This window comes from Myxine glutinosa, chromosome 14 (assembly GCF_964187855.1).
Source record: "Myxine glutinosa chromosome 14, kmMyxGlut1.1, whole genome shotgun sequence".
Classification (NCBI taxonomy): domain Eukaryota; kingdom Metazoa; phylum Chordata; class Myxini; order Myxiniformes; family Myxinidae; genus Myxine; species Myxine glutinosa.
Window position 1 is genome coordinate 8,458,900 of NC_136274.1, and position 25,578 is coordinate 8,484,477.

Below are 25,578 nucleotides of genomic sequence, written 5' to 3' on the forward strand. Positions count from 1 at the left end.
TCCCAGGATGAGTTGATGTCAGAGGCGGTAGAGATGGGAGACCAGTCCAGATGATTGATGGCTGCTTGAAGACCGTGCCAGTTGGCCTGAGTGAAATGCCAGACTCGTCGACGCTGAGGAGGCTCCCTGAGAATGGTCAGAGAGATGTCCACTTTAACAAGCACATGATCAGATGAGCCGATTGGAGCAGAAGAAGAGCAGCAGACATTTTCAGGGAAGTTAGTCATAACCAAGTCCAGAAGAGAAGATGCTCCGTTGACTGAGATCCGGGTCGGGAAATTGACAGATTGTGTCAGTCCCAGTGAGTCGCAGAAGTCCTTTGCTGAGGAGCCATGGCTGGTGAGAGAGGTACCCACACCCAGCCAACTGGCATGGTGACAATTGAAATCACCACATATGAGGAAGAGAGAGTTAGGATGAGTAGACAGAAGTTGGTCCATATTATCAGACAACGAGATGCAGATGGAGTCATCACTGTTTGGTGGACGGTACAACACACATATGAACAAGAGGTGGGAGCGAAGGGGAAGCCGTAGCCAGAGGTATTCCTGGGGGTGAGGTGGAGAGAGTGCAGTGCAGGGCGAGTGAGGAAGAGAGTTTTTGATAAAGATAGCAACCCCACCTCCAGGACGAGGCTCAGGTCTATCATACCGGAGGAGGGAGTAACCCGGAAGAGATACTAAGGAATCAAAGACATCATGTAGGAGGAAAGCTTCTGTTAAGCAGATCACGGCTGGTTTGACAGAAGCAACCTGTATGGAGAGATCAGTTGAGTTTGAACGAAGGCCCCGGATGTTTGAGGTCCATACCGTTAATGAAGAGGAAGGGGGAGCATCGGATACAGAACAGGGGGGAGGAGGGGTAGGGTAAGATGTGGAAGAGGTGGAAGAGGTAGGGAAAGCTGTTGAAGGTGTGTAAAACAGGATGAAACAGGCGTGTGCACCTGTCAACGTCACGCACAGACAAATGCTCAACAAACCTGAAAGTTCATACAAAGCTACAATGCACATCCCCGCCAGGTGCCGCACCAGGTGCTTTGATGGAAATTTTTGATTTCAAAGTGAAAAGACTTGGTAGCCTAAAATAATTAAATAATAAATAAAGTGCCGTCGCATCCTTGAGAAGCAAGCGAGGCCATCCCATGCCACATCCATGGCCAAACCGGGTTCAGTATGCAAACCTAATATTCCAGGCCAATCCACCTTTGGTGCTAGCAGCAGTTCGTTCCGACATCTTTTTACTCCCTTCTGATTTTGGTTTGATGCGATTCCAATGGAGAACCTTTCGAATCCCCTTTATCAAAAGTTGCATTGTGCGGTTACAGCCCAGTTTACCTCTTAGAGTCTCATAAACATTCCATTTTCTACTGGATAGAAATAGTCTAGTCCACAATTCGTGAATCCCAGATTCCAGGATGGCCTTACCCCAACTTAGCAACAACGAGCGGGTCCGCCAAACATTGAAAAACAAGATGGCGGTAGCATAGGCCGTGTATTCGTGACACATTACCGAGAGATAAAAAGGGCCCAAATTATTATACCCCGGGTTTGCAACGCACAGTGTCCACACGGCATTCCATCTGGGAATCCCGGCCGGAACACCAGCGTACGGTTTCACAGGGTGAGGATCAGAACCGACACTTTTGATAAGAGTGAAGAGTTTCAAGATAACTTACTTCAAAGTTTAAAACCCACGAAGCCGTGGTTACAATTTTATCAACTAGTTATCGTGTTAATAGATTGCGGCTTCGATGCAAAAACAATCGAAAGGTTCAACTCGATTAATGTTAATAAAATTTAATGATCGAGTGACCCTTCACTACTGAATAAAAGTTGTGGGTATGTTCTCCCTGTGCTCTCCACCTTCAGACAAGGCCTGAGGATGCATCAGGATGCAAAGAATAATACGACCATCTTCAAGGCGAACGACTAGTGCGATCAATGTTACCTTGACCAGATATCACAACCAGAAGTGATAATCAAATCAGTGGCAGCAATCTCTCCCCAGAAGAGCGACCCGAGTCCAATGTGCCTCAACCAATCACCGACAACAACAACAACAACATGCATTTTCAGGCCATTTTCCCTGCTAGAGCGGGGGTTAGCCTTGCGATCCCCATGACAATCTTCTCCATTTTGCCCTATTTTCTCCATCTCCCCTTGTTAACCCCCTTGCCCGCATTTCTTCTTCCACCATCTTTAGCCAAGTCTTTCTCGGTCTTCCCCGTCCTCTACTTCCTTCTACATTCATTTCCATCACTCTTCTCAACCAGTCACTTTCATCCTTCCTCAACACATGACCAAACCATCTCAACCTGTTCCTCTTCACAGCATCAATCACAGGCTCTATTCCCATCATCTTTCGCAATTCATCATTTGTCTTCCTCTCTCTCAACGATACTCCGCACATCCGTCGAACCATTCGCATTTCCACCCTTTCCAACCTTCGTTGCTGCTCTACGTTCATTACCCATGTCTCGCTCCCATAAATCATAACACTTCTCACACATGCAGCATACACCTTTCCCTTCAGCTTCAACGACACTCACCTCATCACCGACATACAATCCTATTTAACACCAATAAGCCTGACTGTCAATCCATGTATGGACCTTGACCAAACGCTCTTGGAGCACATACCATGTCAAACTCCTCCAGGTCGGCTGCCATCCCCTTCATCCCATAGCGCTGGGTGTCTTTGGCCAGCCGGCTGGCAAACTCCTCTGCGGTGCCAGTCTGCGAGCCGTAGAACACCACGACGTTGCGTCCCTGCAGGGTACAATTAGAGGAATTACAGGTAAGTCGTGCAATTAGGAGGAAGATTCACCGGCATTCACGATCATCCCAAAATGTTACCGTTTACCCAAAACAAATAATAAATAACAAATAAATAAATAAAACAAGTGTCACATGGCCACGGACACTTACAGTTTTTTTCATCTTGCTGATGAAGCTCGTCTCTTTCTGGACCAAACTATTTCTGGAACAAGAACCACAGCGAGCTTCAAAATCAATTACAGATTTCAGAATGTCAAACAACCTTAAACCTGTCCCAGGCCAATCAGTATCTATCAAATTCACATGTGACCAAGAATCAATGAAATGACCAAGTTGATGACCAATGACCAATAAATGACCAAATTGTCCATTCATGGGACAGGTATGCTGCTGAGATCGGGCCTTTTAGATTACAGTGGGAATTTAGAAATTGCACCAGCACACATTGGCCTACTCCTTTCTTACGTTACCTGGGTCAATACTGAATAATGAATATATAAGTTATGACAAAAATCAAATTGTCCAGATGATGCATGTCATAATGTTGGCCCAAAGACGAGTGAATTTTCTAAAAGGTAAATACACCTGTATTATATTTTACATGTCCAAATTTCCTCACATAAAGCAACTAGTTTGGATTGTAATTCATTGCAAAAGAATTTCACTAAAAATACATGTTGGGTGTATATTGCGATGTGGCAGTGCAGTGCAGGTAAAAGGTAACCACCATGAGGCCAATAACCCCATTGCTTTTCAATGCCCAATACATTCCAAAACCCCCACTTGGACAAGCTCACCCGGCCAGACAGAGCCCAGTACCCGCCAACCCCTATATTATATATACAAGTAGGTACATATATATATACAGTACACACACACACACACACACACACACACACACACACACACACACACACACACACACACACACACACACACACACACACACACACACACACACACACACACACACACACACACACACACACACACACACACACACACACACACACACACACACACACACACACACACACACACACACAAATATTTGATTGTTTGTGAACCGACTCCTCTGAGCTCCAAGGTTAATAGACACAAAACTTTATAGGATAACATAGTTTACTGTGATGCACCGAAATACGGGTTTTAAAACAGTTATTTTCTCACAATTCATAACTTATAAACACCCGAGCCGCCACCTGTGGCCATGATTTCAGAGGGTAGATCCATAGCGCCAATGCTTTATAAAAGCCCAATTGTTAACGGATTTCATTCCGGATAAATATATAATTGGTGAGATGGCGAGCTCTCATCTTCCAATATGTTATCAGATGTGAAAAATAACTGTTAATTAAGACGTTACCATGATCGACAAAGGAGGAGGCACATGACCTTTCTAAGGCGCTAATCATTCAAAAAACGAAAATATTACAAACACAACCTACACATCGATTTAAAGGTAATTTTACTGCTCATCTAACGACGTAACTCTCAAGGGTGAAAACAATAGTTCGTTGACAAAAGGTTACACCTTGGCTAAGTTTACCAAATATACAGCTCCAAATATACATCCTGTTGTTTAAAATAAGCGATTTTGATCCGTTTACCTGTATCGTCGTTTAGAGAGAGCGTTCCGATTGTCTCACAATAAAGAAGATTTTGAATATTAAAAGAATTTTTTTTTTTTTTTAAATGGTGATTTTGAAAATTTAAGTGATGATCTTTGGTGATCAGGACAATTGGTGCGTTTTTAACCACGGACGTTACAAGTTCCCATAAGCTGTAGTTTGAAAATTCCAAGTCGGACAGATTAAACAAATACATTAAATTAAAGCCAAATGAGCCACGTGTTCAATGATAAAAGTGAGAATGGCAAAAAAACGAGATTTGGAGTCGTTAGAGCACACGTGGGGCATCATCATAAAGTCGGGCAGATCCATATATACGATGCCTGTCGTGCAACCCACGTGCTGCCATCTCCAGGTGGCCACCACGTGCCAACGTGTCAACCTCCATCAACCATCTCACAATAAGGTGAGTTGTTGTTTTGCTGTTTGTTTGTGACCTTGCTGTGTTTAGCTCCCAAGGTTAATCACAACAAAACTTTCTGCGATCAGATTTTTTAACAACGATGTACCTGAATAGGTGTTTTAAACAGTCAATAGGATGTCATTTGTGTAGTGAAAATGTATCAAAGTTGAACCCAGGAGTGATGCCCACTTAAACCGCAGAGGGGCGTCTATAAGACCTCGGACGTCCGCGACGCTGAGCCACTCCTGTGACATTTTACTATGACATGTAGTCTTGAATGGTACGTACCCGCACATATATTCTAGGCTTGCTTGCATTGACTAATACTATAATCGATCCTTCCTAGATGATGCCAAGATCCTGATATATATTGCATGATTGTATTTTACAGGATGATGCTAAAGATCTGATTGAGATTAAACCTACCTATGGGACAAAGTTGTGGACTAGGTCGATTTTCACAACATTTAATCTCAATCAAGATCTACGGAAATGGTGGGACACAAGATGATCCATGTACCGACATTCAGTGCCGACCCACAAGCTATGGATTCGGGCTCGGAGTTAACTCACTGGCTCAAGTCACTGGAGAACCAGTTCAGAGCCCAGGATACCGTTCCCACTGCTGAAACGAAACTGGACGTGCTGCAGACTAAAGTGGCCCACCACATCTGCAGGAGCATAGAACGATGTACGACGTGCAATGCCGCAGTGGCAGAGCTAAAGCGAATTTACATTAAGAAACGGAGCGTGGTGTACACCAGGTATCTGCTCTCATCGCGGCGACAACAGCCCACCGAGTCGATAGATCGCTTCGCCCAGGAGCTACGACAACTACTTGCAGACAGTACTCAAGAGGTACGCACTCACGAGCAAGTCCAGGATGATCTTGTCCGAGATGCTTTTGTCTCTGGGATCGGCTCTTCGACTCTTAGGCTAAGACTTTTGGAGACAGCTGACCTGACGTTCACGGAGGCTCTACGGGTGGCACACGTCTACACTGAGGCCCGGGAACAATCTACCGCCTATGACCACACACGGGTCGTTGCGGGGACTTCTCAACTCGCGCAACCGGAGAGGGCTACCGCCGAGGATACGGGAGCGGACTCGACCACGCTAGCGGAGCCCCTGGCCGCTCCCGAGGTGGACTCGGATTCCGGCTTGGCGGCAGCTACGGCGGCCAGCCCAGGGCCTGTACGAAATGCTAAGTGTTACTTCTGTGGCAATCGACAGCATCCCAGGTCAGCGTGTCCGGCTCGGGAGGCAATATGCCATTTGTGTTCGACTAAAGGACATTTTGCAAAAGTGTGCCGAAAGACCGCGCGGGGCGCACGAACTCGTGCGACCTTGAATGGGCTTATCGCCGAGCCAACGGACCGAGCACAGAGTGGGGCGCCTCACCCGACTTTGATGAGCGGTCCTCCTCCTCGTGGGCCCCTGGCTGCTCGCTCGACCTTGGTGAGATACATCGGGCCGCCAAAACAAATGGCGCGAACACGACCAACCGCGGAGCGACCGTCCTTGACTGGAATCCGAACGCCCTCCGAAGGCTACTCATACAATCGACAAGCTCCTGCTTTGACGCGGCAAACAATGCATGTGACACGAGCGCCATCCGACGGCAGCTCGTACGAACTACACGCTCTTGCCTCAGCACGTGAAACTACAGTTGGCTGCGATCCTTCTCGCGTGACACGAGCGCCATCTGACGGCAGCTCGTACGCTCTACACGCTCTTGCTTCAGCACGTGAAACTACAGTTGACTGTGATCCTTCTCGCGTGACACGAGCGCCCTCTGATGGCAGCTCGTACGGACTACAAGCTCCTGAAGCTCCTACTTTAGCATGACCAACTATGCGTTTGACACGAGTGCCCTCCGGAGGCTGCTAAAACGACCGGAAAACTGCAGCCGGCGTGGGATCCACACGTGAGGCGTGATCTTCTCGCTCAGATGGCTCAATACCTGCCGGATCTTCCGGCCTTGCTCAGGCCATTATTCCACTCATGGTCGAAGACATTTTTGCGCGGGCTTTAGTCGACACGGGGTCTACGGATAGTTTTATCGATCATCGACTGGTGCGTAAACATGGGTGGCCGGTCCTCAGGTCAACACGACGGATCTTTATGGCCTCCCAAGGGCTTAGGCTCAGCACAAAAGGGGAATGTCGATTGAAGCTTGTGATAAAGGGACGCATGTTTCCAGATGTACATCTCATGGTCTTACCTGCTTTATGTGCTGACATTCTGTTAGGACACGATTTTCTTAAATGACATGGACGTTTGGAAATGGATTTCGGTGGGACTGACACACTTGCTGTGTGTGCACTCGTGAAAATGGAAATTGAGCCTCTTTCGCTGTTCCCCAACCTGACCACTGACTGCACTCCTGTAGCGGTGAAATCACGGCGCTTCAACTGCCACCTGCACTCTTGACCCCATCCCCTCCAGCTTTGTCAAGGCCTCCCTTCCTGCTCTCTCTCCACTTATCATTGCAACAATAAACTCCTCCCTGTCTGCAGGCATCGTCCCACCATCCCTCAAAATTGCTGCTGTTACCCCCATTCTGAAAAAACCTGGACTAAACCCTGACACCCTAAATAACTTCAGACCCATCTCCAACCTACCCTTTCTGTCAAAGGTTTTGGAACGCGCTGTAGCCACTCAACTCAAACATCACCTCTCTGCCAATAACCTGTATGAAACATTCCAATCCGGATTCCGCTCCAACCACAGTACTGAAACTGCTCTCCTCAAAATCACCAACGACCTTCTCCTCTCCTCTGACGCTGGCAACCTCAACATTCTCATCCTCCTCGACCTCAGCGCCGCCTTTGACACCATCGATCACACCATCCTCCTCACCCGACTTGAAACCACCTTTAACATTACCGGCACTGCCCTCTCTTGGATTAAATCATACCTCTCTGACAGACGTCAGTTCATCTCCATCAATAACTGCAAATCCCCTACTGCTCCCCTCCCCCAAGGTTCAGTTCTTGGCCCCCTCCTCTTCATTCTTTACCTGTCCCCCCTCGGTCACTTAATCCGCCGTCATGGTCTCCAATTCCACTGCTTCGCCGATGACATCCAGCTTTTCATCTCCACCAAGTCCATCTCCACCGCCACCCACTCTATCCTGACAAACTGCATCACTGAAATAAAATCCTGGCTTCAAATCAACTTCCTCAAACTTAACTGTGATAAATCTGAAATAATCATCATTGGCCCAAAAACGCTCACCAAGTCCACCCATAACTTTGCCCTCAACATCGACGGTTTCCCAGTATCCACCTCCCCTCACATCCGGAATCTTGGCATCATCTTTGACCAAACCCTCTCCTTCGACAAATACACTAAACAGATCACAAAGACAGCCTTCTTTCACCTGAAAAACATCGCCCGTCTCCGTCCATCCCTCTCCTCCGTGGCTGCAGAAGCCCTCATCCACGCCTTCATCACTTCCCGTCTGGACTACTGCAATAGCCTCCTTTATGGTTCACCCTCAACAATCACCAATAAACTCCAATACATTCAGAACTCCGCTGCCCGTCTACTCACCCATTCCCGGACCCGTGACCACATCACCCCCGTCCTTTACAAGCTTCACTGGCTCCCCATCTCCCAGAGAATCCAGTACAAAATCCTCCTCTTGACCTACAAAGCCCTCCATAACCTGGCCCCATCCTACCTGGCTGACCTCCTCTCCAGACACACTCCCACCCGCAACCTCCGCTCTGCTGGTACCAACCTCCTGACCCCCCCCCCCCCCCCCCCCCATCCGGACCAAATTTAGATCCTGGGGGGACAGGGCCTTCTCCATCGCTGCTCCCACCCTCTGGAACTCGCTACCTCACACCATCAGAGACTCCTCCTCACTCACCACATTCAAAACATCACTCAAGACCCACCTGTTCAACACTGCATTCAACATTTAACCCACAGCATCTAACCCCTGACTATCTCCTCTCCTTCTCCCTCCTTTGTGCTTTGAATATTTCCCTATTGATTCTTCTTTTTTTGCAATTGTTTTTATGTTTTGCTATGCATTATGTTTTGCACTCTGTCAAAGCGTCTTTGGGCTTCCTGAAAAGCGCTATATAAAATAAATGCATTATTATTATTATTATTACTCACGAGCAGACGCGCAATTCATTGCGGAAGAAATGGCCCAGCTCTTAAAGGAAGGTATCATAGACCCCAGCCGGTCGCCGTGGCGGGCCCAGGTCTTAGTGGTGCGAAGTGAAGCCCATCGCCGACGCATGTTAATCGACTATTCACAGACGGTTAATCGCTTTACACAGCTGGACGCCTACCCCTTACCGGGGATGGACGCACTGGTACGACAGGTGGCCCAGTACTCAGTCTACAGCACTCTCGATCTGCATAGTGCGTATCATCAGATCCCCATCTCTAGGGCTGATCGCATCTATACCGCCTTTGAATCGGGTCAAAGGTTATACCAGTTCACCCGACTACCTTTTGGGGTGACGAACGGGGTCTCCTGTTTTCAGAGGGCTATGGACGACCTCGTTACTAAGGAGAACTTGACAGATGTCTTTGTATATCTGGACAATCTTACGGTTTGTGGGTATGACCAGGGGCATCATGATGCTAATCTGAAGCGCTTCCTCGAGGTCGCGCAGAGGTATCGCCTAACCATGAATGAGGCTAACTGTCGTTACTCTCTACGCACGATAGATCTTCTGGGGTACACCGTGACCCATGGCTCTGTCGCTCCAGATAAGGAGCATCTGCGACCTTTGCTCGATATGGCTCCGCCTAGCGATCGAGCTTCGCTGAAGCGTGCTCTCGGGCTGTTCGCCCATTATTCTAAGTGGGTGCAAAATTTCTCCGCGAAGCTCCACCCCCTTGTGGCCTGCGACACGTTCCCCATGAGCCCAGCTGCCTTGGCAGCCTTTGGGGGCCTGAAGGCCGACATCGCTGGCGCCGCTGTGGCGACGATCGACGAGAGCGAATCTTTCGTCTTAGAAAGTGATGCCTCGGATCATGCAATAGCGGCGACACTCTCCCAGGGGGGGGGGGGGGCGCCCTGTGGCTTTCTTTTCGCGGACTCTCACCACCGCTGAGCGGAGGCATTCGTCTGTCGAAAAGGAAGCGTACGCGATCGTCGAGTCGATTCGGCGATGGCGACTGTACTTACTCGGGCGATGCTTCCAAATCATCACGGACCAACAAAGCATAGCGTTCATGTACGACACCTTACATGCTCAACGCATTAAGAATGAGAAAATCACTCGCTGGCGTATCGAACTTGCCGACTTCTGCTACACCATCAAATATCGCCCGGGGAAGGATAACCTGGTCGCCGACGCATTATCGAGGCCGGCTACGTGCACGGGTATCATAACTCTGGAGGGTCTGCGCACTTTGCACGGCACTATGTGTCATCCTGAGGTGACGCGTTTCGCTCATTTTGTGCGCAGTGGTAATCTGCCGTACTCGATTGAGGACATCTGCCGGATCTGCCGCGACTGCGCTATATGTGCGGAACTCAAACAGCGTTTTTATAACCCTCCCATGGGGACGCTGGTTAGGGCTACTAGACCGTGGGAGAGATTGGCAATGGATTTCAAAGGGCCGCTGCCGGTGTCGAGTAACTCTCGTTATCTGCTCACTATCGTTGATGAGTACTCGCGATTCCCTTTTGCTTACACGTGCGTGGATATGACGGCTGCCCGGGTCATACGGTACCTGCAGAATTTGTTTTCTATGTTTGGGTATCCGGCCTACGTGCATACCGATCGGGGTGCGGTGTTCCTGTCTCAGGAAGTGAGATGTTACTTGCTCCAAAATAATGTCGCTTCGAGTTATACCACACCGTACAGACCCCAGGCGAATGGGCAGGTCGAACGCTTCAATGGGATTATATGGAGGGCCGTCATGCTAAGCCTCAGGACCCTCGGCCGTGGCCTCAATAAATGGGCTTGGTCGCTACCTGCGGCGCTGAACTCGATCAGGGCTCTACTATGTACGGCCACCAACCAGACTCCTCACGAAAGACTGTTCCACCACCCTAGAAGCTCGGGTAGTATCCGATCTTTACCCAGTTGGCTCGCTGCGCCGGGGCCGGCCTATCTCAAACGTGCGGTTCGCACAAGCAAGTACGACCCCTTAGTGGATAAGGTGCAGGTACTCCAGGCTAATCCCGAGCATGCTCGTGTGATGACGGCAGATGGACGCGAGTCCACTGTCTCCGTACGCCATCTCGCCCCATGTGGGGTCTGTCGTGACAATCAAGCTCAGACACGACTTGACCTCTGGGTAGGTTTAATATCATTTAGATCTGAAGTACATCCTGTAAAAATACATTCATGCAACAGGCATTAAAATCAGAGTATTTAATGAGCAATGGTCGATTCAATATGGCAATGGTCCAATAGAGAGGACAGTCAGCGCAGCATTTAGGGGCGTACATACCATTCAAACTACAGGACTATGTCACAGTGAGTTCCGCTGGAGTGTCCGTGCGCCCCCGGTTGTCCCGGGTCTTATAGACGCCCCTTTTGAAGCGAGCACACCCTGGGTTCACCTTGGTATAATTTCACTACATTCTCCCCACCGTTAGAACTATACTGCCGCTCGGCAGGTTGCAAGCAAGCATCAGCAATAATCGAATGGGTCACGTCAATCCACGTCAGTCGGTCCACCCGTAGCGGTCGGGGCGGCGAACTTCCCTGCCAGTTCGTGTTCGGAATCTACCGGGCACGGCGTCCCCAAGCCCTGAGTCCCCCGCTTCGGAATAGCCGCCGGAGGTGGGAGTCGGAGGGGGCGCCCCAGCGCCTTCGGGCACGGGAGTGGGGAACGACGGAAGTAACGGTGGTAGTTCCATAGGGGAAGCTTTGGTAGAGTCCATAGACTCGTAGACGGGTTCGTCGATATCCCTGTTGTCGTCCCCACATGGGGCGAGATGGCGTACGGAGACAGTAGACTCGCGGCCATCCGCCGTTAACACGTGAGCATGCTCGGGATTAGCCTGGAGGACCTGCACCTTGTCAACAAGGGGGTCGTACTTGCTAGCGCGAACCGCTCGTTTGAGATAGGCGGGCCCCGGTTCAGCGAGCCAGCTGGGTAAAGATTGGATACTGCCGGAGCCTCTAGGGTGGTGGAACAGTCGTTCGTGAGGAGTCTGGTTGGTGGCGGTACATAGGAGAGCCCGGATCGAGTTTAGAGCGGCAGGTAGCGACCACGCCCATTTATCGAGGCCTCGGCCGAGGGTCCGGAGGCTCAGCATGACGGCCCTCCATATAATCCCATTAAAGCGTTCGATCTGCCCATTCGCTTGGGGCCGGTACGGGGTGGTGTAGCTCGAAGCGACATTATGCTGGAGCAAGTAGCCCCTCACCTCCTGGGACAGGAACACCGCACCCCGATCGATATGCACGCAGGCCGGATACCCGAACATAGAAAACAAATTCTGCAGGCACCGAATAACCGTGGCAGCCGACATATCCCCGCACGTGTAAGCAAAGGGGAATCGTGAATACTCATCGACGATAGTGAGCAGATAGCGAGAGTTGCTCGACATTGGCAGCGGCCCTTTGAAGTCCATCGCCAAGCGCTCCCACGGTCTAGTAGCCCTAACGAGTGTCCCCATAGGAGGGTTATAAAAACGCAGTTTGAGTTCCGCACAGATCGCGCAATCACAGCAGATGCGGCGGATGTCCTCAATCGAGTACGGCAGATTGCCCTCGCGCACAAAATGCGCGAAGCGCGTTACCCCGGGATGACACATAGTGCCGTGCAAAGTGCGCAGCCCCTCCAAAGTTACAACCCCCGCGCAAGTGGCCGGCCTCGATGAGGCGTCAGCGACCAGGTTATCCTTCCCCGGGCGGTATTTGATGGTGTAGCAGAAGTCGGCGAGTTCGATACGCCAACGGGTGATTTTCTCATTCTTAATGCGCTGAGCATGTAAGGTGTCGTACATAAACGCAACGCTCTGTTGGTCCGTGACGATTTGGAAACACCGCCCAAGCAGATAGGGCCGCCATCGCCGAATTGATTCGACGATCGCATATGCTTCCTTTTCGACAGACGAATGCCTCCGCTCGGCGGAGGTGAGAGTCCGCGAGAAGAAAGCCACAGGGCGGCCCCCTTGGGAGAGAGTCGCCGCTATCGCATGATCTGAGGCATCACTCTCCAAAACGAAAGAGGCACTCTCGTCAATCGTCGCGACAGCGGCGCCAGCGATGTCGACTTTAAGGCCCTCGAAGGCCGCCAGGGCGGCCGGGCCCATGGGGAAAGTGTCGCAGGCCACGAGGGGGCGGAGCTTCACGGAGAAATTTTGCACCCACTTTGAATAGTGGGCGAACAGCCCTAGAGCACGTTTCAGCGAAGCCCGATCGCTAGGCGGAGCCATATCGAGCAAAGGGCGCAGACGCTCCTTATCCGGAGAGACGGAGCCATGGGTCACGGTGTACCCCAAAAGGTCTACCGTGCATAGAGAGTATCGACACTTAGCCGCATTCATGGTTAGGCGATATTTCCGCGCGACCTCGAGGAAGCGTTTCAGATTAGCGTCGTGATGCTCCTGGTCATACCCACAAACCGTAAGATTGTCCAGATAGACAAAGACATCGGTCAAATTCTCCTTCGCAACGAGGTCATCCATAGCCCTCTGAAAACAAGCGACTCCGTTAGTTACCCCAAAGGGAAGTCGCGTGAACTGGTACAACCGCTGACCTGATTCAAAGGCTGTAAAGACGCGATCAGCCCTAGAGATGGGGACTTGATGATACGCACTACGCAGATCGAGAGTGCTATAAACGGAATACAGGGCCACCTGGCGTACCAGGGCGTCCATCCCCGGTAAGGGGTAGGCATCCAGCTGTGTAAAACGATTAATCATCTGCGAATAGTCGATTACCATGCGCCGGCGGTGGGCCTCACTCCGCACCACTAAGACTTGGGCCCGCCACGGTGACCTACTGTGTTCTATAATACCGTCCTTTAAGAGCAGGGCCGTTTCTTCCGCAATGAATTGCGCGTCCGCGCGAGAGTAGCGCCGCGATTTGACGGCTACAGGGGTACAATCAGTGGTCAGGTTGGGGAACAGTGAGAGAGGCTCCATGCCCATTTGAGCGAGGGCGCACACAGCGAGCGTGTCCGGCCCACCGAAGTCTATTTCCAAACGTCCATGCCGCTTAAGGAAATCAAGTCCTAACAGAACGTCAGCGCATAAAGCAGGTAATACCATGAGATACACGTCCGGGAACGTGCGTCCCTTTATCACAAGTTTCAATCGACACGCCCCTTTTGTGCTCAACCGAAGTCCCTGAGAGGCCATGAAGATCCGGCGGGTTGTCCCGAGAACCGGCCACCCATGTTGATGCACGAGTCGCTGATCGATAAAACTATCCGTGGACCCCGTGTCAATCAAAGCTTGCGCAAAAACGCCCGCGACCGTGAGCGGAATGATGGCCTGCGCAAGGCGGCAGACCCGGCAGGTATTGTACCGGCCGGGCGAGAAGATCGCGCCTCGCGGGTGGATCCCACGCCGGTTGCAATCCTTCGGGCAGCGTCGGCAGGTTGGGCCTCAGCAGGAGCATTGAAGTCAGTTGGCTCATCAGCAGATTCATTTGCTAGAGTGGATGTGTGTAGGTCGTAAGAGCCGCCGCCAAATGGCGCTCGAGTCACGTGAGAAAGATCTCTGCCGTTTGCAGATTCATATGCCAAAGTGAGTGCATGTAATTCGTAAGAGCCGCCGTCAGATGGCGCTCGAGTCACGTGAGAAGGATCTCTGCCGTCTGCAGATTCATATGCCAAAGTGGGTGCATGTAATTCGTGCTGCGTTTGCCGCACATCGAGAGGAGTTTCCACAGCAGGAGCATGTCGCTTGTTTGAAGTAGGCGTTCGAACACCAGTCAAGGTCGGTCGCGCTGCGGCCGGTCGCGTTCGCGCCATTTGTTTCGGCGGCCCGGTGTATCTCACCAAGGTCGGGCGTGCAGCCAGAGGCCCGCGAGAAGGAGAGCGGCTCATCAAAGCCGAGTGAGGCGCCCCCTCCGGCGCTCGATCCGTTGGCTCCGCGATGAGCCCATTCAAGGTCGCGCGGGGACGCGTGCCCCGAGCGGCCTTCCTGCAGACCTTTGCAAAATGGCCCTTGGTGGAGCACAGGCGGCATGTAGCCTCCCGAGCCGGGCATTCAGAGCGAGGGTGCTGCCGATTCCCGCAAAAATAACATTTTGCATACCGGTCAGGCCGTGGCCGGGCAGCGGCGGCAGCAGTGAGGCCGGAAGCGGAGTTCGCTTCAGGAGCACCCGGAGTCTCGGCCGTGGTGGTCGGGTCCTCCTCCGTATCCTCGGCGGTAGCCCTCTCCGGTCGCGCGAGTTGAGAGGCCCCCGCCACGACTCGTGGGTGATCGTATGTGGTGGATTGTTCTCGGGCATCTGTATATACTCGCGCCAGCCGTAGTGCTTCCGTAAATGTCAGATCCGCGACCTCCAGGAGTCGGGGCCGCAAGACCCCAGAACTAATTCCGGAGATGAATGAATCTCGGAGCAAGTCGTCCTGCACTTGCTCGTGGGTCCGTACGTCCTGCACGCAGTCCGCCAACAGGTAGCGCAACTCCTGCGCGTAGCGATCGATCGATTCAGATGGTTGTTGTCGCCGCTGGGAGAGTTGATGCCGGCCGTGCACAGCGCTCCGTGTTTTTACGTATAAGCGCTTCAGCTCGGCTAGTGCCGTAGCGTACGTCTCAAATCGAGCTATGTTCCGGAACACGGTGTGATAGACCTTCGACTGTAACACGAACAGCTTCATCGCAGTGGTGGGCTCTGTTTTATGAGCAGCAAAATAATTCTCCAGCGTTTTGAGCCAGTGAGTGAACTCCGATGCTGATCCCTCAGCTTGAGAGTCGGCTCCGAGAATTGGTACCACGATCATCTTGTGGTCAGCCATTCCGGCGATCTAAATGATATTAAATGTCGTGAAAATCAAGCTCAGACACGACTTGACCTCTGGGTAGGTTTAATATCATTTAGATCTGAAGTACATCCTGTAAAAATACATTCATGCAACAGGCATTAAAATCAGAGTATTTAATGAGCAATGGTCGATTCAATATGGCAATGGTCCAATAGAGAGGACAGTCAGCGCAGCATTTAGGGGCGTACATACCATTCAAACTACAGGACTATGTCACAGTGAGTTCCGCTGGAGTGTCCGTGCGCCCCGGTTGTCCCGGGTCTTATAGACGCCCCTTTTGAAGCGAGCACACCCTGGGTTCACCTTGGTATAATTTCACTACAGGGTCATCGACCCTTATAGGGATATCGACGAACCGATCTACGAGTCTATGGACTCTCCGGAAGCTTCCTCTATGGAACATCTGCCGTCCCTTCCTTCGTCAAATACACCCCTGCCTGAAGGCTCTGAGGTGCCCCCTCCGACACCTGCCTCCAGAAGCAGGGGACTCCGGGCTTGTGGAGGCCGTACCCGGTAGTTTCCGGACACGTGCTGGCAGGGTAATTCGCCACCCTGACCGCTACGGATGGACCGACTGACATGGAATGACATCCCCAATCAATTAATGCTGACGCACGCTTGATTCCTGCCTAGCGGCAGTGTAGTTCTAACGGCAGGAGAATGTAGTGAAAATGTATCAAAGTTGAACCCAGGAGTGATGCCCACTTAAACCGCAGAGGGGCATCTATAAGACCTCGGACGTCCGCGACGCTGAACCACTCCTGTGACATTTTACTATGACATGTAGTCTTGAATGGTACGTACCCGCACATATATTCTAGGCTTGCTTGCATTGACTAATATAATCGATCCTTCCTATATGATGCCAAGATCCTGATATCTATTGCATGATTGTATTTTACAGGATGATGCTAAAGATCTGATCGAGATTAAACCTACCTATGGGACAAAGTTGTGGACTTGGTTGATTTTCACAACAATTTGGCCCGTTATTCACGTGTTGCACACCCAAATTAATTTATTTACGAACCTGAGGTAATTCCTTTACGACAGCCTCTCCTTGACACCCTTTAGACCTGTACACCTTTTAGACCCCCTTCATATCCATTTAAACCCTGTTAAAACCCTTCAGACCTCTTGACACACATTTAGACACTTTTGAGACCTATAGACTTTTTAAGACCATTTGGACACTCGAAGACCCTTTTTGCTCTTTTCCCTTTGACTCATTTAGACTCCATTAGGCCCTTTTAAGAGCTTTAGACCCTTAAAACACTTTAGACCCCTTAGACAATCGAAATAAAATCCCCCAAAAATCGTTTTGGACGAGCACTATTCGCGTCACATCACAAGTTGCAATGACGAATCCAAACGGATATCTGAAAACAAAACTGATGTTGAAAAGTGAAACTGAAACTACTGATGTATTGATCATCGAATGGGAAACCCGAATGAAATATGATGGGAAATACCAAAAGGAAATTGCCAAAAGCAAAGCTATGGGGAGTATAGAGAGAGGGGGCAGGTTGGGGACTGAAGAAAGGATGTGGAGAGGGATAGATGCCTGGAGGTGGTCGGTTGGTATGGAAAGAACTTTGGTGATCTTGCGTCAGGCAGAAGGCCCAAAACATGCCGAAACCCATTTCCCAGCTGAGCTTTCATAATATCACCTTCACTCCCAAGCAGCACTTTGAAGGTACAACAAGCAAGGATCGGAAATCTTAGCTGATAGAATGGAACGAGGTTGTCGAGGTTACCAGCTGCACCCATTGCGACATATGCTCATGAATATTTACACTGAATTCCCATTTATACCAATACACACTCCAAAAAAATTGCTCATTTCAGGTGAGACGTCTATAAACCCCCGTCAGTGACAGATACCCTGCTAGTACCCATCTATATAAATGCCAGTTGCACGATTGTGTCTGAATGGGGTAAACGTCGTAATGATAGCCCGTATAATGCTGATCGATACCTCATTTAAGAACTCTTGGGTCCGGACGGTGGATGCAGAGGTTTACAAATATGAAGATTCACACAAATATCGAGTTATGTGCATTTTGTGGCTAGGTTGCACACACGGGCGGTGTATAGGCTCAGAGTCGCATGTTCACTCACCTTTCAGATGTAAAAAAATATAATATCACCACAAACTAGTCAGTCAATTCCGTCGAACATATAATTACCTTTTCATTAATTTACTTCACCGAGAAACCTTAGCAGTCTTGAGAGTTAGTGAAAATTATGCCATCATTTTTGGGATATTCATAGGAAACTCCATAAATATCCCACGCTCTATTGGGAACAAATTCCCTTACAACAGCCCAGTGGAACCGGATTATCTGCTAGTAAATAAATAAATATAAGCTCAATGGTAGGGAGGGTCTCAGATTGATGTATGTGAAAATTATATGCTTATTCAAAATGGAGGTTAAAAGGGGGATGGGACTGCACCTCGAGCGGTTGGTTCGGATCGCACATCAAAGTTCCTTAGGTTATTGTTCCATAGGTGGGGGAAGCCAACCAATGTCGTTGTACGTTCCAGAATTGAGTGAGAACTGTTCGAGCCTCTCAGCAAAACAAAAAACAACATGCATTTTAAGGCCATTTTCTCTGCAAGAGCGGGGGTTAGCCTTGCGGTCCCCATGACAATCTTCTCCATTTTGCCCTATTTTCTGCATCTCTCCTTGTTAACCCCCTTGCCCGCATTTCTTCTTCCACCATCTTTAGCCAAGTCTTTCTCGGTCTTCCCCGTCTTCTACTTCCTTCTACATTCATTTCCATCACTCTTCTCAACCAGTCACTTTCATCCTTCCTCAACACATGACTAAACCATCTCAACCTCTTCCTATTCACAGCATCAATCACAGGTTCTATTCCCATCATCTTTCGCAATTCATCATTTGTCTTCCTCTCTCTCAACGATACTCCGCACATCCGTCGAACCATTCGCATTTCCACCCTTTCCAACCTTCGTTGCTGCTCTACGTTCATTACCCATGTCTCGCTCCCATAAATCATAACACCTCTCACACATGCAGCATACACCTTTCCCTTCAGCTTCAACGACACTCCCCTCATCATCAGCATGCCACTCAATTCCCGAAACTTCTTCCATGCACATCTCACTCGAGCAACCGTTGCCGAGTCTGATCCACGTTCTCCATTCAGCATGTCTCCGAGGTAGCAAAATGTTTTCACACCTTCCAGCTTCACGCTGTCTCCAAGATCCAACTCAATATTTCCTCCATCTGCAGCTCCCTCCTGTGCACACCTTACATTTGAATGTTTCTGCCACACTGGTTAATGACCCTCTCAGACCACTACATTTTTGATGAACCCATTCAGCGCACATTGTACACTGAATGGAGTTCACTCCGACACCCTTCCTACACACAGCACAGGGCCACTTCCCAGTTCTTTCCACCTCACCCCATGCTTTACCACTTGCCATCACCTTCGTCTTTCCGATATTAACCTTCAGACCTTTTGTCTCCATACATTCCTTCCACGTGTTCATCTTTTCCTTCAGTCCATCCATACTTTCCGCAATCAACACCAGATCATCTGCATACAACAACTCTCACGGTAAACCCTCCTTTACGTTCTGAGCCAGCACCTCCATCACAGCTACAAATAGTGGTGGACTTAGTACCGACCCCTGATGCACTCCCACCTTCACCTCAAACTCACCACTGTTCCCGTCCTTCGTCCTTACAGCTGTGCGCGCTCTTTTGTACATTGCCATCACTACTCTGATCAACCATTCCTCCACTGCTAACTTCCTCAATGCCCATGTCAATACTTTGCGTGGAACCCGATCGAATGCTTTCTCCAGAACAACAAACCCAAGAAACAACTTCTTCCTCTTCTCCATGTACTTCTCCTGCAACTGCCTCACAATGAAAAGCGCGTCTGTCGTTCCTCTTCCTGGCATGAATCAAAACTGCATTTCGTCGATCTTCACTTTCTTCCTTATCCTCCTCTCCAACACCCTTTCCAATACCTTCATTCCATGCTGCAATAACTTTATCGCTCGGTACGAGCCACACTCCAGAGGGTCACCTTTCCCCTTGTATAGAGGGACGAGGGTACTCAGTTCCCAAGCCACTGGAATGCGGCCTTCTTTCACCACCAGATTACAGATCTCTGTCATTCTCTTCACACCCCAACTTCCTGCTGCCTTCAACATATCTCCCACAACTCCCGTCGGCCCTCCCGCTTTTCTACCCTTCATTGCTTTTATCGCTTCCTCAACTTCCTTCTCAGTTATCTTCTCTGCCGGTCCTAAAACTGGGTTACTCTCTATGTTGCCATCCCATTCATTCTCTGTATTCAACAGCATTTCCATATATCTTTTCCATCTTCCTTTAATTCCATCTGGGTCGACAACGATTTGTCCCACTTCATCCTTCAAGCAACTCACCCCCATCACATCACACCTCTCTTTCGCTATCTGCTTTGCAATCCTGAATACTGCTTTCTGACCCTCTTCCGAATCCAAGCGTTCTCCGAACATTTTCCTCCATGACTCCTGCGCCTTTGCTACCTCTTTCTTTGCAGCCTTCCTGGCTGCCTTATAACTTTCATGCTCTGCTGTTTCTGCTCCCATACCCTTCGCCTTCTGCCACTCCTTGAACTTCTTCCTCTTCTCGTCAATCCTCTTTCCAACTTCATCATCCCACCACCATGTTTCCGAGTGCCTCGGTGGTCCTTTTGTCCATCCACATACCTCACCAACGGCTCCCAACAGACTAGCTTTCATTGACATCCAACCACTTTCAAGCTCAACCACATCATCCTCGACCCTACTCAGCCTCTCTTTTAATGCCTCCCTTACTGTCACCTCTTTCAACCTCCACACCTTCATTCTCGGTTGGTACTTCACCCACCGAGCTTCACCCGCCGAGCTCCAGCGCACATTGTACATTGAATGGAATTCACTCCGACACCCTTCCTGCACACAGCACACGGCCACTTCCCAGTTCTTTCCACCTCACCACATGCTTTACCACTTGCCATCACCTTCGTTTTTCCAATATTCACCTTCAGACCTTTTGTCTCCATACATTCCTTCCACTTGTTCATCTTCTCCTTCAGTCCATCCATACTTTCTGCAATCAACACCAGATCATCTGCATACAACAACTCCCACGGTAAACCCTCCTTTACGTTCTGAGCCAGCACCTCCATCACAGCTACAAATAGTAGTGGACTTAGTACCGACCCCTGATGCACTCCCACCTTCACCTCAAACTCACCACTGTTCCCGTCCTTCGTCCTTACAGCTGTGCGCGCTCTTTTGTACATTGCCATCACTACTCTGATCAACCATTCCTCCACTCCTAACTCGCAGCGAACAGGAATATTAAATAACCGACAAATATCCCTGAGGTTGGGGGTTCTACAATTGTCATGCTTTCCATTGCAATTTCTCCAAACGTTCACTCTGGACTTTAGCCTCAGATCCATGTGGGTGAAGCATATTCCATAGTGGGTCCAACATACTGTCAATACATGGTTATTAAATCAGAAACAGCGATATTACGTTTCAGTTGCCACAAAAAGTGGAGTTTTCCCTTTGAAAGCTTTACTCATGGCCTTGACTTGTGTTGTTGTTGTACTCATGACCTTGACTTGAGCATCCCAATTCAAGTTTTCTTATGTATGGATGTTCAACTGTAACACAATCTGTTTGGTCAATAACTGAGTCACCATTGTGAAGGACTCGGCACATCTGCTGGGAATCTTCGAAAAACATCCACTCATGACTCGGCATTTTCTCGGATTACACTTTATGTTGTTTTTGGATGACGATTTATTGAAGGAAGTCAGGTTGCTGCTGCATGGAACTAGTTTGGTCAATGTCGCGACAAGTTTGACGTGCGTACATGTTCCAGGAACTTCCCTTGCAAGGAACTTCAACGCGGAAGGCCATAAAACCCATCAAGTCTGTGAAATAGTTGCCAACCTAGATTGGGTTGTTCGTTTGTGCTTTATCCTCCTTAAATGTTGAATGTCAAGCAACAAAATACCCAAAGGATCCAAAAGACCCAGAGGACCCAAAACACTCTGAAGATCCAAAAGACCCTGAATATCCTTAAAGACCACAAATACCACAAAGACCCAGAATACACAAAAGACCATGAAGACCCAAAATACCCTGAAGATGCAAAAGACCCCGAAGATCTTTAAAGACCCAAAAGACCATAAAGACCCAAAATACCCCAATGATCCTTAAAGATGCCAAAGACCCAAAATATGCTGAAGACCATTAAAGACCCAGAACACCCAAAAGACCCAGAACACCCAAAAGACCCAAAATACCCAAAAGACCCAAAATACCCAAAAGACCCCAATGATCCTTAAAGATGCCAAAGACCCAAAATATGCTGAAGACCATTAAAGACCCAGAACACCCAAAAGACCCAGAACACCCAAAAGACCCAAAATACCCAAAAGACCCCGAAGTCCCCAAATAAAAAAAATAAAATAAAATAATGTATTTGGAACGATTTAGCCGGGGTTGGAACCGACGACCTCTAGGACTCAGAGCATACGCTCTAACTATTAAATCACCTCGTCTGGTCCAACGATATCGAATAACGAGGAGTGTAACGATACGATAAAATATCTAAATATCACGATAGCCTGCGAAGATAGAATACAACTGTCGGTGCGATAGTTGTCATGACAACGGTATGCGCTTTGTAAATAACATTTTGTTGAAATTGATTTGTGAAACTTTATTTCAGTTGGACAAACTGCGAGTAATGAAAGTATTCCTGTCGACTGTGTTACATAGTTTTATGAGTTTATACCTCCTCGCTGTTGAAAACGCAAGATGACGTTGCAATTTTCACGTTCGGGGCAATTCGTGACGCGCGAGTGGCTCCACATAATTGCATCATCACCATAGGCTTCTTGCCAGTGATCGACATTGGCACGGGTCTAGTGCGGTGAATACTTTTTACAGCGCATTTCCCCCTTAAATAAATTAATTAATTAGGCAAGTACCTTTTCTTTTTTTTTAAATAATTGGACAAGTACCATTTTAGGACTTGTATACAGTTTTGGAACTTGTAACACACTATATATATATATATATATATATATATATATATATATATATATATATATATATATATATATATATATATATATATATATATATATATATATATATATATATAACACGCTTGTAACACGTTTTGGGACGCATGATCGATTGAGAAAACAACAACGATGGATACTCTCAATGGACATCAGCCTTAGTCATATCACCTTCACAATCACCTTACTAATACCATATCATAGTCATATCACCAATGGACACTCCTTACTCATAATACATCCACGAATTGGCAACAAACATGTTAAAATTATTTGTTTTTAACTTCCACAGTAGAAGCAGAAAGAGCATTTGATGAAAACACTTGCAGACATTATCTAAAAAGTGTTTGTTTTTTTTCAAATAATAAAAAGTTAAATTCCCATCCCACATCAATCAAACCAACCCTCTACCTTCCCATTGTGTACATCCAACCCACCCCATTGTTATTCACCTCCTCCATGAGCCAAGACCATATCCATATATATAAAACCGAAAAACATGGTCTGTGAAGCTGTACGTCCGTCTGGGAAGCTGTGAAGCTGTGTGATTGTATGTCTATTAATTACGTACTGTTTGACCGCCGCTTCCAACCTGTCTATTAATTATGTACATGTATTAATTACGTACTGTTGGAATATACTTCTCGACCCTTTGGACTGCTGAAACCACTTAGACCTTGGAAAACACCAAGTCCCCCAAGACCCTTAAGACACGCAAAATAACCCAAAGACCCAAAAGTCCCCAAAATACCGTGAAGACCATAAAAGACCCAAATGACCCCAAAGGACCCAGAGGACGCTGAAGACACAAAAGACCACAAAGACCCCCAAAGACTTCAGGGTACCCAAAATAACCTGAAGACCCAAAAGTCCCCAAGGACTCAAAATACGCAAAATACCCTGAAGACCCAAAAGTCCCCAAGAACTCAAAATATCCAAAATACCCTGAAGACCCAAAAGTTCCCAAAGACCCCAAAAGACACAGTGGACCCCGAAGACACAAAAGACCCAAAAGTCCCCAAAGACTCAAACTACCCAAAATACCCTGAAGACCCCAAAGACCCCCAAAAACCCCAAAGACCCAGAGGACCCAAAATGACCCAAAGACTCAAAATACCCAAAACACCCTGAAGGCCCTAAAAGACCCAAATGACACAGAGGACCCAGAGGATCCAAAATAACCCTATTATCCAAAAGATCCAAAATACCCAAAAGCTCCAAAAGAGCACGAAGACCATGAAGACCCAAAAGACCACGAAGACCCAAAAGACCCCAAATAACTGAAATACCCAAAATACCACAAAGACAGTGAGGCCAGTGAGGGGAATGGAATGTGTGCCACAGAGTCTTGTGGGTGGCGTTTGTTTTTGTGTTGTGGTAATGTGTTTTTATGTGGTCGTGAGGTTGGAGATAATGGATTGCGTGTTGTTGTTTGTTTCCTCCCTCCGCAGGAACGACCTATTAAAATCATTGTAAATATGTGTTTTTTTTTTGTTTGTTTTTTTGTTTTTTTTTGTATACTGAATCGAGGCTCGTGAAAGAGCTGACATTTACTTCACAAACAAATCAACCAGACAAACAAAATATATAAAAAGAGGGAGCGGAAGACAAGAGAATGGGAAGCACACAAACACTTGAGAGCACACAACATTTAAGAGCAGGGAGATGTGTGGGAGGGAGAGGGCTTGGGGGGAGGAGGCGTGGGAAGGGGGGGGGGGGGGTGGGAGAAGTATAAAACACGAGGACACCAAGGACTTCCAGGACAGAAGTTGGTATTTCAAAAAGAGTATTTGGGGTGAAATTATCGGGGATAGAAAAGATCAAGGTTTTGGATGGGGGAAGATAAGAGATGGTGGTGAACAGCTGTTTTAAAGACCTGGAGGGTGGAGTGGGATTGAAGAGAGTGAGGGAGTTCGTTCCAGAGGCGGGAGAAAAGAGGAATGAAGGAGTGAAGGTGAGCAGAGAGTCTTGATTTTGGCAGTTTAACCATAAGAGGGTTGCAGGCAGATCTTGTGCGACCTGTAGGAATATTTGCGGGACAGAGCCCAGAGAGAGCTGGGGGGGCAAGGCCAGAGAGGAGTCGGTAGAAGACGGAAAGACCACCAACCTGCCTGCGGTGAATGAGTGAGAGGCCCTTGGAGTTAGCTTCATCGCGGGAGATTCCAATGATTCTGAATGCTTTGCTTTCAACAGCGTGAAGACGAGCTTGGTGTGAGGCAGGAGCACCAGCCCAGAGGGGAGAGCAGTATTCCATTGAGCTGCGGATGAAAGCCTTGTACGTGGTGAGGAGCTCAGATGTGCCAAGGAAGGACTTTGCACGACGGAGGATGCCCAGTCGGCGACTGGCTTTGGAGGCCAGATTTGTAATGTGGTTTTCCCAGGAAAGATCATGGCAGATAGTGAGACCCAAAAGTTTGAGTGACAGAACTTCTTGGAGAGGATTATTCAGAAAGTAGATGGGAGGGTTGTCCAGTCGGTCTTTTCGGAGAGACATCGTAAGTGTGAGATTTGTCAGGATTGAAAGACATGTTCCACTTGTTTGCCCAGTCTGTGATTTTGTCCAGGTCTGCAGAGAGTGAGGAGGCTGCAGACTGCCGATCTGAGGGATGAAGAATGGAGCGACAGAGAGTAGAGTCATCAGCAAAGAGATAGAGAGGATTTTCAAGAGAGTCGGAGAGATCATTGATGAAGATTGAAGACCAGAAAAAGC

The 25,578-nt window shown here is 48.6% G+C and overlaps 1 protein-coding gene across 1 annotated transcript in view; it reads right to left on the reverse strand.

The window, feature by feature from the left end:
- Nucleotides 1-25,578, reverse strand: part of POR (cytochrome p450 oxidoreductase) — a 77,000-nt gene that overhangs the window by 24,880 nt on the left and 26,542 nt on the right. Inside the window, exons 3-4 of the mRNA XM_068135129.2 lie at nucleotides 2,928-2,979; nucleotides 2,640-2,768 (exon numbers count right to left, since the gene is read on the reverse strand). Coding sequence (XP_067991230.1) covers nucleotides 2,640-2,768; nucleotides 2,928-2,979 — 181 coding nt within the window. The remainder of the gene's footprint in view (nucleotides 1-2,639; nucleotides 2,769-2,927; nucleotides 2,980-25,578) is intronic.